General features: G+C 39.7%; 1 protein-coding gene across 2 annotated transcripts in view; it reads right to left on the bottom strand.

The window, feature by feature from the left end:
* Positions 1 to 11,530, bottom strand: part of SPPL2A (signal peptide peptidase like 2A) — a 64,446-nt gene that overhangs the window by 11,868 nt on the left and 41,048 nt on the right. Inside the window, exons 11-15 of one of the 2 annotated variants that reach the window (XM_023227226.3) lie at positions 10,868 to 10,924; positions 10,620 to 10,673; positions 9,774 to 9,876; positions 6,720 to 6,797; positions 4,040 to 4,200 (exon numbers count right to left, since the gene is read on the bottom strand). In XM_023227226.3, coding sequence (XP_023082994.1) covers positions 4,040 to 4,200; positions 6,720 to 6,797; positions 9,774 to 9,876; positions 10,620 to 10,673; positions 10,868 to 10,924 — 453 coding nt within the window. The remainder of the gene's footprint in view (positions 1 to 4,039; positions 4,201 to 6,719; positions 6,798 to 9,773; positions 9,877 to 10,619; positions 10,674 to 10,867; positions 10,925 to 11,530) is intronic. The other variant, XM_023227227.3, reaches the window with a different exon arrangement.

Genomic DNA, 11,530 nt, shown 5'->3' with positions numbered 1-11,530 from the left:
TCAAAAAAAAAAAAAAAAAAAAAAAATATTTTCCAAATTTTCTATAATCACATCTTTTTATTTTTATTTATTTATTTATTTTTGAGATGGAGTCTTGCTCTGTCACCCAGGCTGGAGTGCAATGGCGCAATCTCAGCTCACTACAACCTCCACCTCCCAGGTTTAAGCGCTTCCTCCGCCTCAGCCTCCCAAGTAGCTGGGATGACAGGCATGCGCCACCACGCCCAGCTAATTTTTGTATTTTTAGTAGAGATGAGGTTTTGCCATGTTGGCCAGGCTGGTCTCAAACTCCTGAGCCCAGGTGATCTGCCTGCCTTGGCCTCCCAAAGTTCTGGGATTATAAGCGTGAGCCACTGCGCCCAGCCTATAAGCATATATTTTTAATAATAAAATACTTTAAAAGCTGTATTACAAGCCTGTAATCCCAGCACTTTGGAAGGCCGAGGTGGGCAGATCACAAGGTCAGGAGATCGAGACCATCCTGGCTAACACAGTGAAACCCCATCTCTACTAAAAATACAAAAAATTAGCCGGGCGTAGCGGCGGGCGCCTGTAGTCCCAGCTACTCCGGAGGCTGAGGCAGGAGAATGGCGTGAACCCGGGAGGCGGAGCTTGCAGTGAGCCTAGAGGGCGCCACTGCACTCCAGCCTGGGGGCAGAGCGAGACTCCGTCTCAACAACAACAACAAAAAAAAGCTGTATTAAAGGGAAAGGACATTTTTATAAATAAAAACAAATTCTGACAATGAAAATAACAAGAAAAATAATTCTGTAAGACAGCACATGTGCTCTAACAATTCTAAATTTCAATTCTAAATTAAACAAAGATTTAATGTCAACTCAGAACAATATTTCCTGATGTTGCTTGTCTTTGTCCTGATTTACAGTTAATCAGATGAGTACCTCTAATAGTAGAAATCTCTTGCTCACAGGCCTGTCCTGAGTCTTTTCTTCTGCCTCTACATTCTCACTATTCTGTATGCTAATGGCACTCCCAAGTATCTATCTCTAGCCAGGTCTGTCTCCTGCACACCAGACCTATTTATTCAACTGCCTATTATTTCTCTCTTTGTGGTGATCCAATAGGTACTTTTGAAATGTTCAAGACTGAATTCATCATCATCTTCCTCAACCCTGTTGCCTTTTCTTCATCACCATCCCCCTAGTTTCCCAATCCGGAAGCCCTGGACTCTACTTCTTTTCCTCTGCCCATACTGACTCCATCATCAGGCCCTATTATGCGTCTAAATTTCTCTTAACTTTGTTCAAGTCTTTCCATCTCATTACTTCGCTAATTCAGGCTTCTATCACTTTTTTGTTTGTGTTTTTGTTTTGAGACAGGGTCTCGCTCACTCTGTTGCCCAGGCTGCGTGCACTGGTACAATCATGGCCCACTGAAGCCCCTATCTTCCAGGCTCAAGCAATCTTCCCACCTCAGGCTCCCAAGTAGCTAGGACCAAAGGCATGTGCCACCACGCCCAGCAATTTTTTTCTTTTTTGTAGAGATGGGGTCTCGCATGTTGCCCAGGCTGGTCTCAAATTCCTGGGGTCAAGTGATCCTCCTGGCTTGGCCTCCCAAAATGCTGCAATTATCAGTATAGACAACCATGTCTGGCCTTCTATCACTTCTTATTGCAATAATTGTCCCCAGTTTTGCTCCCTTACTTTTCTAGATTTCTTAAAACTTTAAATGGTCTCCAGTGCTTAGTATAGAGTTCAAACTCTTAAATGTGGCTTATAAGATGCTACAAGGCTCTCACTCTTTTTTTTTTTTTTTTTGTGAGACGGAGTCTCGCTCTGTTGCCCGGGCTGGAGTGCAGTGGCCGATTCTCAGCTCACTGCAACCTCCGCCTCCCGGGTTTACGCCATTCTCCTGCCTCAGCCTCCGGAGCAGCTGGGACTACAGGCGCCCGCCACCTCGCCCGGCTAGTTTTTAGTATTTTTTTAGTAGAGACGGGGTTTCACAGTGTTAGCCAGGATGGTCTCGATCTCCTGACCTCGTGATCCGCCCGTCTCGGCCTCCCAAAGTGCTGGGATTACAGGCTTGAGCCAAGGGCTCTCACTCTTGCTTTCTTCTCCAGTTGTCATTTCCTGTAGCTCCCCTAACCCTTACTCAGTATTATAGCCATCCTAACCTTCACTGAATTCCTAGAATGTGCTATGTTCTCTTCCCTCTGAGCCTCAGAAGACATGGTTCCTTCAACATGGAACACACAGCTCAGTCTTCAAGTCTGGACATAAATTTAATATTCTTCAGAAAGCCTTCCCCAAATCACCTAGGACTCTTTCCTGAAACCACAAGCACTGGATATCCCATCGATAGTTTTCATGGCACCTGCCGTTAATTGATATGTTTATCATACTTTATTGTTAGTGACTTTATCTCTATTCCCCACTAGACTGTAACTTTCAAGAGGTCATGAGAATAGGCCTCTTTCTAACTTGATCATCTTGTATCACCAATACCAAAAATAGTACACTCTCATAGAATCACTCATAAACATTTGCTAAATGAAGAAATATAAAACCATTAAAAAATGATGTAGAGTACTTTTTGAGATGTGATTTTTAGAGTTTATTAGTATAGTGTATATCATAGGATACACTTTTATTTTTAAAAATCTTTAAAAATAAAAAACCTGTGTGAGTGTCATCTTCAGTGGAAAAGTTAAAAGTTACCTTACTAGTTTAGTCAAGGGCATTAGGGTCATAAATTAATTCTATGTATAATAGTCTAAGTTGAGACAACAGCTTTGTGATGTAGGCAAGACAGGTATTATTAGCTTAACCAAATCTCAAAGAAATTTTAAGATTTCCTGAAAAGAATTCTAAACCAGTGTTTTTTCAAATCATAGTAGTCTGTAACTTAATGTGTTAACCACCTCTCATTAAATAACACTATAAATGACACAAAAGACCAAGCACAAGATGGACATGAACTTTGAACTGTTTATCTACTATCAGAATTGCAGCCACCCACCCAAAGCGTCTCTGTTTTTGTTCACGTGACCCCTGCCACAGAAGCAAGAGGGTGGATGGAGGAGGGTAGTAGTTGTAATAGGGCAAAGCAGAGCGAACTGCCTCACAAAGTACCTTCATGAAGGGGTCAATGCCATGGCCCTGACCTCAACAGGCTAGGGTTTCCCAACTCTTCTTAATTTCAATGCAAACAGACTTTACTGGAATAGTAAGAACATTTAGGGAAATAAAAAAGAAAAAGGTTTAACTTCAATGAAGAAACCACTCAAGCAAAAGAGACTCTGGTATCAAGATTTTCTTTGTTTAGACATTTTAAAGAAAGGTCAACCTTGATTCATTTAAATCTCAAATGAGTGCCCTATCTAGTTTGGTTAGGCCCATTTAGATGCTGAAGAGTACACCTTTTTTGAGATGGAGTTTTGCTCTTGTTGCCCAGGCTAGAGCCATCTTGGCTCACTGCAACCTCCGCCTCCCGGGTTCAAGCGATTCTCCTGCCTCAGTCTCCCAAGTAGCTAGGATTACAGGTGCCTGCCACAACACCTGGCTAATTTTTTATATTTTCAGTAGAGACAGGGTTTCATCATGTTGGCCAGGCTGGTCTCGAACTCCTGACCTCAGGTGATCCACCTGCCTCGGCCTCCCAAAGTGCTGGGATTATAGGTGTGAGCCACCATGCCTGGCCAGAGTACACTTTTTATGTGCAAAACCTTAGGACTCTTCCTATAAATAGCTAATGCTTAGTCTCAAAATTAAGTACTTATTTTAAACATACAATTTTATCTGCTTTTGTGTAGGTTTTGAAAATACATGTTGAAATGCTATTTTGTTTTCCCTGATGTCCTCCGCTGTTCTTTTGTAGTTTTGTCTTAAATCACCAGGCTTTTGGCACTAGGTTGCAGGGGAGGTGACAAATGATGATGCAGCAGGTGGACAGTGAGTAAGGGGGTATTACGGTACTTTTTGGTACATAAAAGTGTTGCTATATATAGGCTGTTCCCACCCAAAATCAGTAAGTAAATTAAGTCATAAGATAACGTGGTAATCAAAGTATAAGCACATACCTGATAGCTGTTACCTTTCCAGAACTTTTTCATGTCCTTACGTCTCCAGGCAACAATTGAGGCAGTAATAAGTGTGCAAGGTACTAAATAGAGGAGAGCAGGTTGCCCCTTTTTCATCAGCACCAGAACAACAAATGTAAGTATCATGCCAATAGCATAGGCTGCAAGAAGAATACCAAGCCATCAGTCATTTCTACATGTTACCAAAGGTGGGTTTGTTCCTCTCTCATTTAAGTATTGGTTTTCAAATATTTCTGAGGACATTTTTGCTCTATGACTTCCTGTAATTTCATCATTTTCCTAGATAGGATTAGGAGACATCTTCTACGGAGCTTCTGAAAAATCTGGAAAGTGGTTAGCATTTCAATTATTACTAACCTAACCATGTATCACTGATAGAGATAATACTTCATGAGAGTTTCAATTATCTGTTGCTATTAAAGCTGTTAAATGGTTTCATTATTTTAGATAACTAAATCTGTACCAATAGGTACTATAGGTTGTTTTAAAAAATCTTCCTAACACTGATTACATACTTCCTAAGCTTTGTTACTAACCACATACTTTTGAACTTTTCTTTTTTTTTTTTGAAACAGTTTCACTCTTATTGCCCAGGCTGGAGTGCAATAGCACGATCTCAGCTCACCGCAACCTCCACCTCTTGGGTTCAAGCGATTCTCCTGCCTCAACGTCCCGAGTAGCTGGGATTATAGGCATGCACCACCACACCTGGCTAATTTTGTATTTTTTAGGAGAGACGGGATTTCTCCATGTTCGTCAAGCTGGTCTCGAACTTCCAACCTCAGTTGATCCGCCCGCTTCAGCCTCCCAAAGTGCTAGGATTACAGATGTGAGCCACCATGTCCGGTCTGAACTTTCCTTAATGACTCAGGGTTTTACTAGGAACACAGGATCTCAGAATATTCCTTTATAAACAATTTAGTATAGTTGCTAATATTAAAGATGAGGCAATGGAGGAACAGAGAATTTAAGTGAGCTGTCCAAGGGTACACAGGAGAATTAATGAACACTCCTATAATCTGCCTTTGGATACTAATATGTTAAAGCCCTGGAGAGTACCATACTTAGTGGCCTCAAATTGTTTTTTTTGAGATGGAGCCTCGCTCAGTTGCCCAGGCTGGAGTGCAGTGGTGCGATCTTGTCTCTTAAACTCACTTCCCGGGTTCAAGCAATTTTCTTGCCTCAGCCTCCCGAGTAGCTGGGAATACAGGCATGTGCCACCATGCCCAGCTAGTTTTTGTATTTTTAGTACAGATGAGATTTCACCATATTGGCCAGGCTGGTCTCAAACTCCTGACCTCAAGTGATCCATCTGCCTTGACCTCCCAAAGTGCTGGGATTACAGCCATGAGCCACTGCATCTGGCCAGCCACTGCACCTGGCTGAGACTACTTTTTGAATTTCTTTATACTTTTTTCTTCATCTTCTCCCTCACTTAGCTATTTTGTTTTCTTTTTCTTTTTTGAGACAGGGACTCAATCTTTCGCCCAGGCTATAGTGAAGTGGTATGATCATGGCTTACTGTAGCCTTGACCTCTTGGGCTTAAGCGTTTCTCCCATCTCAGCCTTCTGAGTAGCTGGGACCACCACATCCAGCTAATTTTTTTTTTTTTTTTTAAATTATACTTTAAGTTCTAGGGTACATGTGCATAACGTGCAGGTTTGTTACATATGTATACATGTGCCATGTTGGTGTGCTGCACCCATCAACTCATCAGCACCCATCAATTCATCATTTATATCAGGTATAACTCCCCAGTGCAATCCCTCCCCTCTCCCCCCTCCCCATGATAGGCCCCATTGTGTGATGTTCCCCTTCCCGAGTCCAAATGAGCTCATTGTTCAGTTCCCACCTATGAGTGAGAACATGCGGTGTTTGGTTTTCTCTTCTTGTGATAGTTTGCTAAGAATGATGGTTTCCAGCTGCATCCATGTCCCTACAAAGGACGCAAACTCATCCTTTTTTATGGCTGCATAGTATTCCATGGTGTATATGTGCCACATTTTCTTAATCCAGTCTGTCACTGATGGACATTTGGGTTGATTCCAAGTCTTTGCTATTGTGAATAGTGCCGCAATAAACATACGTGTGCATGTGTCTTTGTAGTAGCATAATTTATAATCCAGCTAATTTTTAAAAAAAAATTTTTTTTTTTTTTTTTTTTTTTTGAGACAGTCTTGCTCTGTCGCCAGGCTGGAGTGCAGTGGCATGATCTCGGCTCACGGCAACATCTGCCTCCCAGGTTCAAGCAATCCTTCTGCCTCAGCCTCCCCAGTAGCTGGGACTACAGGTGCATGCCACCATGCCCAGCTGATTTTTTCTTTGTATTTTTAGTAGAGATGGGGTTTCATCACGTTGGCCAGGATGGTCTCAGTCTCTTGCCCTCATGATCTGCCTGCATCGGCCTCCCAAAGTGCTGGGCTTACAGGCGTGAGCCATGGTGCCCGGCCCTAAAATAGTTTTTATAGAGATGGGGTCTCACTATGTTGCCCAGGCTTGTCTAGAACTCCTGGGCTCAAGCAATCTGCCTGCCTTGGCTAGGACTGCAGGAGAGAACTACCATGCGCAAATTGTAGTCCTTCTTTATTTTTAGACCTCTGTCTTTTCCTCCAGACAATACAATTCAACATTTAATACAAAGAAAAAACAAAAATTTACCAACAGTAGACGAAACATAGTATATATAAGAAGAACCAGTCTGAACATCAAATCTTCTACAGTATGCAATCAACAGGCCTTAAAAAAAACAAAAAAACACACATTATTTTCTTAAAACAATAACAGCAATGCAAATTCAACCGTTAACAATAGTAACAGTATATGTTGTATTGAATCTTCATTGTTGCATTATGAGAACACTCAAGTAGCTCAAATTCTGGATAAAGTTTTATATGCTGATTTTTAAAATACTTAATACCATATTTTAAACATTTCCTGAAGCTACTAAATAGTTTTTAACTATCATTTTTATTAGCTGCTCAATATTCCATGTCATGAAGAAAACTTTCTTTTTGAAACAGAGTCTCACTCTGTTGCCCAGGCTGGACAGCAGTCGCGTGATCTCAGCTAACTGCAACCTCCACCTCCCGGGTTCAAGCGATTCCCCTGCCTCAGCCTCCCGAGTAGCTGGGACTACAGGCGCCCGCCACCACACTTGGCTAATTTTTTGTATTTTAGTAGAGACGGGGATTCATCCTGTTGGCCAGGGTGGTCTTGATCTCCTGACCTCGTGATCCACAGGCCTTGGCCTCCCAAAGGGCTGGAATTACAGGCATGAGCCACCAAGCCCAGCCATGAAGAAAACTTCTTAAATTTATCATTAAAAATGTATTGAATAGACAAATGGGTTTACATCAAACTAAAAAGCTTCTGCACAGCCAAAGAAACAGTCAGCAAGTGAAGAAAACACCTATGAAATGGGAGAAAACATTTGCAAACTATATATCTGATAAGGGGTTAATATCTAAAATATATTAATATAAGGAACTCAAACAACTCAATAATAAGTAAACAACCCAATTAGAAAATGGGCAAAGGATTTGAATAGCTAATTCTCAATAGAAGACACATAGACAACAGGTATATTAAAAAATTGCTTAAAATCACTAATCATCAGAAAAATGCAAATTAAAACCACAATGAGATATCACCTTACATATGTTAGAATGGCTATTACCAAAAAGATGAAAAGTAAGCCTCAGAGAGGATGGAGCAAAAAGGGAACCCTTGTTCGTTGTTGATGGGAACATAAATTAGTGTAGCCATTATGGAAACCAGTATGGTGGTTCTTTAGAAAATTAAAACTAGAACTACCATATGGTCTAATAATCCCACTACTAGGTATACATCCAAAGGAACTGAAATCAGTATGTCAAAGAGATATTTGCATTCCCATATTCACTGCAGCATTATTCACAATAGCCAAGAAATGGAAGCAACCTAAGTGTCCATAACAGATGAATAAAGCAAATGTGGTACATACACAGACTGGAATACTATTCAGTTGTGTTTTTCTTTTTGAGACAGAGTCTCACTCTGTCACCCAGGCCAGAGTGCAGTGGTGCAATCTCAGCTCACTGCAACCTCCGCCTCCTGGGTTCAGGTGATTCTCCTGTCTCAGCCTCTCAAGTAGCCGGGATTATGGGCATGTGCCAACACACATGGCTAATTTTTGTATTTTTAGTAGAGATGGGGTTTCACCATGTTGGGCAAGCTGGTCTTGAACTCCTGACCTCAAGTGATCCACCTGCCTCAGCCTCCCAAAGGGCTGGGATTACAGGCATGAGCCACCACGCTCAGCTCATGCTCTCATTTGTAAACATGCAATTATGCAGCAACAACTCATTTAGTATCTATTTCTTGTAAGAAATTTGTTGAATCTTTTCTTCTTCCCAAAGAAGAAATCTCAGCTTGTATTTATTTATAATGTTATAAAAACAGAAAGAATGACATTTAACTACTTTAAAAATCATAAAATAATTTTACTATCTTCATTAGTTATTTGAATTAATTAGTTTTGGTCTCTACAAAATTAATAAAATAAGTCCCTTGTTGTTTTTGCTGTTTAATCACATTTCCACATGTTTTTTTTTTTTAAAAAATAGTACCTTTTTCCTCCCTAAATTCAAATTTAGCTTTTAGGATTAAGTCATGTATTGTCAGTACCTCTGCTCTTTAGAGAAATGTTTTTGTTTTAGATCTTTGACATTTACTTCAATAATGTAGTATTTATATACTATTTTTACCAGTTCTATGCCAAGTTCTATATAGAAGATCTTGTATAGCCCTTGGTAGGGAAATGGTACAATCAGGTATAAGTTTAATGATATTCAAAGAAGTGTAAGGTTACTCAATAGAATGTTTTCCTTATTTTATCAATTATGTGACTCAAGATTCACTGAGCTAAGAGAGCTGCTATACTGGACTTTGCCATGTCAACTTGCAAGGCAACACTGCTAGTTTTTCTCTCTCTACCTGGTTTTGCTATATAAACAGAAGGGCTTTTTCAGAAGCACTAGTACTCCTCACCCATGCACCACAAGCAGTTAGGACATAGGGAGACTGTAAGAAAAATGAAGAAGGAAAAACTCAGTTGATAGAGGAATATTATTAATTATTTCTAAACTAAATTATTACTGGGCTTGGATTAAGTTTATTCTACAGACAGTGCAGTGAGGAAAATAAGGCAGAACTACACTGTCAGAGCAGACATGCTAAGAGACGGTGATCAATTCCACTATAAACTGTGTCTTTTTGTATTGTGCAGTCCTACAAGTTGGTGTTCTTCTGTTTCTCCTCTTGATCACAGCCTTGCCTAATATTCTTAAACCACTTTTTCTAAAACATAATCATTATCTTAAAATATAAGTAATATAAACTATTTGTTTGGCAATTATTTGGAATTATATTCAACTTCTAAAAAGGGTCACAAATATACTTTCTTGAAGAAGGTTGATCTGATCCTACTTGCTTCCTCTAACAAACTTTTTGAGCCATGGGAGTTATTACAGTACTTTAGTTGTTACCATTTGGGCTTTACCTTCTACCCCTCAATAAGCTTTTTTGTTATGACAATCTCAGCTCTAGTGACAGACAGAAATAGTTAATACAGAGCAGGTAACTTTTAACAGATTCTATACACATGACGATTTAAAATCATCATTTTTTTTTTTTTTTTTTTTTTTTTTTACTAAAATTGTTACAATCGCTTACCTGGTACAATAATGTCTCCAAAACCCAATATTGAAACAGGCATGAGGCACACACTCATTACTGAGAAATAGATCAGTTTTGGTACTCTGATGACTACTGGCAACTGTTCAAAAACAAAACAAAACAAAACAAAACAAAACAAAAAAGAGGCCACCAATGAACTTCTTGGCAATCTTTACCCATATCTTTTATTTATTTATTTATTTTTTGGAGACAGAGTCTTGCTCTGTTGCCCAGGTGGAGTGCAGTGGCGCGATCTCAGTTCACTGCAACTGCAACTGCAACCTCCGCCTCCTGGGTTCAAGTGATTTTCCTGCCTCAGCCTCCCAAGTAGCTGGGATTACAGGCATGAGCCACCATGCCCGGCTACTTTTTCTGTTTTTAGTAGAGACAGGGTTTCACCATGTTGGCCAGGCTGGTCTCAAACTCCTGACCTCAGGTGATCCACCTGCCTCAGTCTCCCAAAGTGCTGGGATTACAGGCATAAGCCACCGTGCCTGGCCACCCATATCTTCTAGAAAGGGAATGATTAACATTAGAATAGTTCTTTTGATAGTTTAAAGGAACATGAAATACTCTGTTTCTATCTATTTCCGAAAGAAATAGATTAATTTTGAAAAAATGAAGCTCAACACACATGTAGGATTAACAGTATTAATCAACTATCCCCACATTTAACCTTTTTTTTTCTCTTTACCAAGGATAGAACTCAGGCCTTGAAACACAGAAAATAGAACAAGGCTTATTTTTTTGTTGGCTGTCTGGATTTTTTTCCCCCAAAGAAGAGTCTTGTCTCAGAGGGTATGATTTAAAGTCCAATGAACATATCTGAAATACAATCCTTACTTTCTCATGGGGAGCTGAGGGTTGACCAGTGGCTTCCACCAAGTTTCCATCATTCTAGGATGAAACCCAAGTCAATAGGTATTTAATAATTTAGAATAACTAAGAAAAGAGCTATATTTTCTGAGAAATAAGTTTTACAATACCTTAACATGCACTACGTGACCAATGAATTACACAGGAAAGCAAATTATTACCTGGACACACATACATACACTGGACAGCCGTTTCTATTTCATTGCCAGCCCTACCTTTTCATTATTTCCAAAAGGTCCAGCTGCAAGTTCAACCATGATACTCTCACCATTCTAAAATTGAGAAGGAAGAGAAAAGAAGTTGTCTGATCATTTAAAGAAAACAATCTGCCACTATTCAAGTGTGTTTTAAGCCCCATGGCATATGGCCAGTCACACTGAAAACGGGCTACAGACTGCTTTTTTCCTAAAAGTCTTTGTAGATAGCAAAAACTGAAGTCATCTAAAACAAAGTCCACCTAGTACAGTTGCTCCACTTTATCAGAGCTCAACAATTCTCAGACATTGGCAAATGAATCACGTAAAAATAATTCAAGTGAACCCTCAGTTCTGATTTGTAATGACACATTAATATCTGACATTTGTAATGGGTTATAAATTTTAGGTACAGTACTTTTAGTTACATTATGCCATATACTGTATGTTCTTAGTAGTTTTCAGCAATGTCAATGAAGAAGGTCATACTAAAATCTTTTACACTTAGCTTTGTAAAAAATATTGGTAATTTTATTTGAATAAATATACATCTGACCTTCTGGCTACTCACCACAATAACAAAACAATGAAACCAAATTTGAAAAGACCCAACCCTATAGAAACTGAGAAGCTTCTCTAGCCTAACTCTCATCCAATTTCAGCCCTGCCTGCTTTCTATGATCC

The sequence above is a fragment of the Piliocolobus tephrosceles genome, chromosome 6 (genome assembly GCF_002776525.5).
Source record: "Piliocolobus tephrosceles isolate RC106 chromosome 6, ASM277652v3, whole genome shotgun sequence".
Classification (NCBI taxonomy): Eukaryota; Metazoa; Chordata; class Mammalia; order Primates; family Cercopithecidae; genus Piliocolobus; species Piliocolobus tephrosceles.
This window is presented reverse-complemented; position numbering and strand designations above follow the sequence as displayed.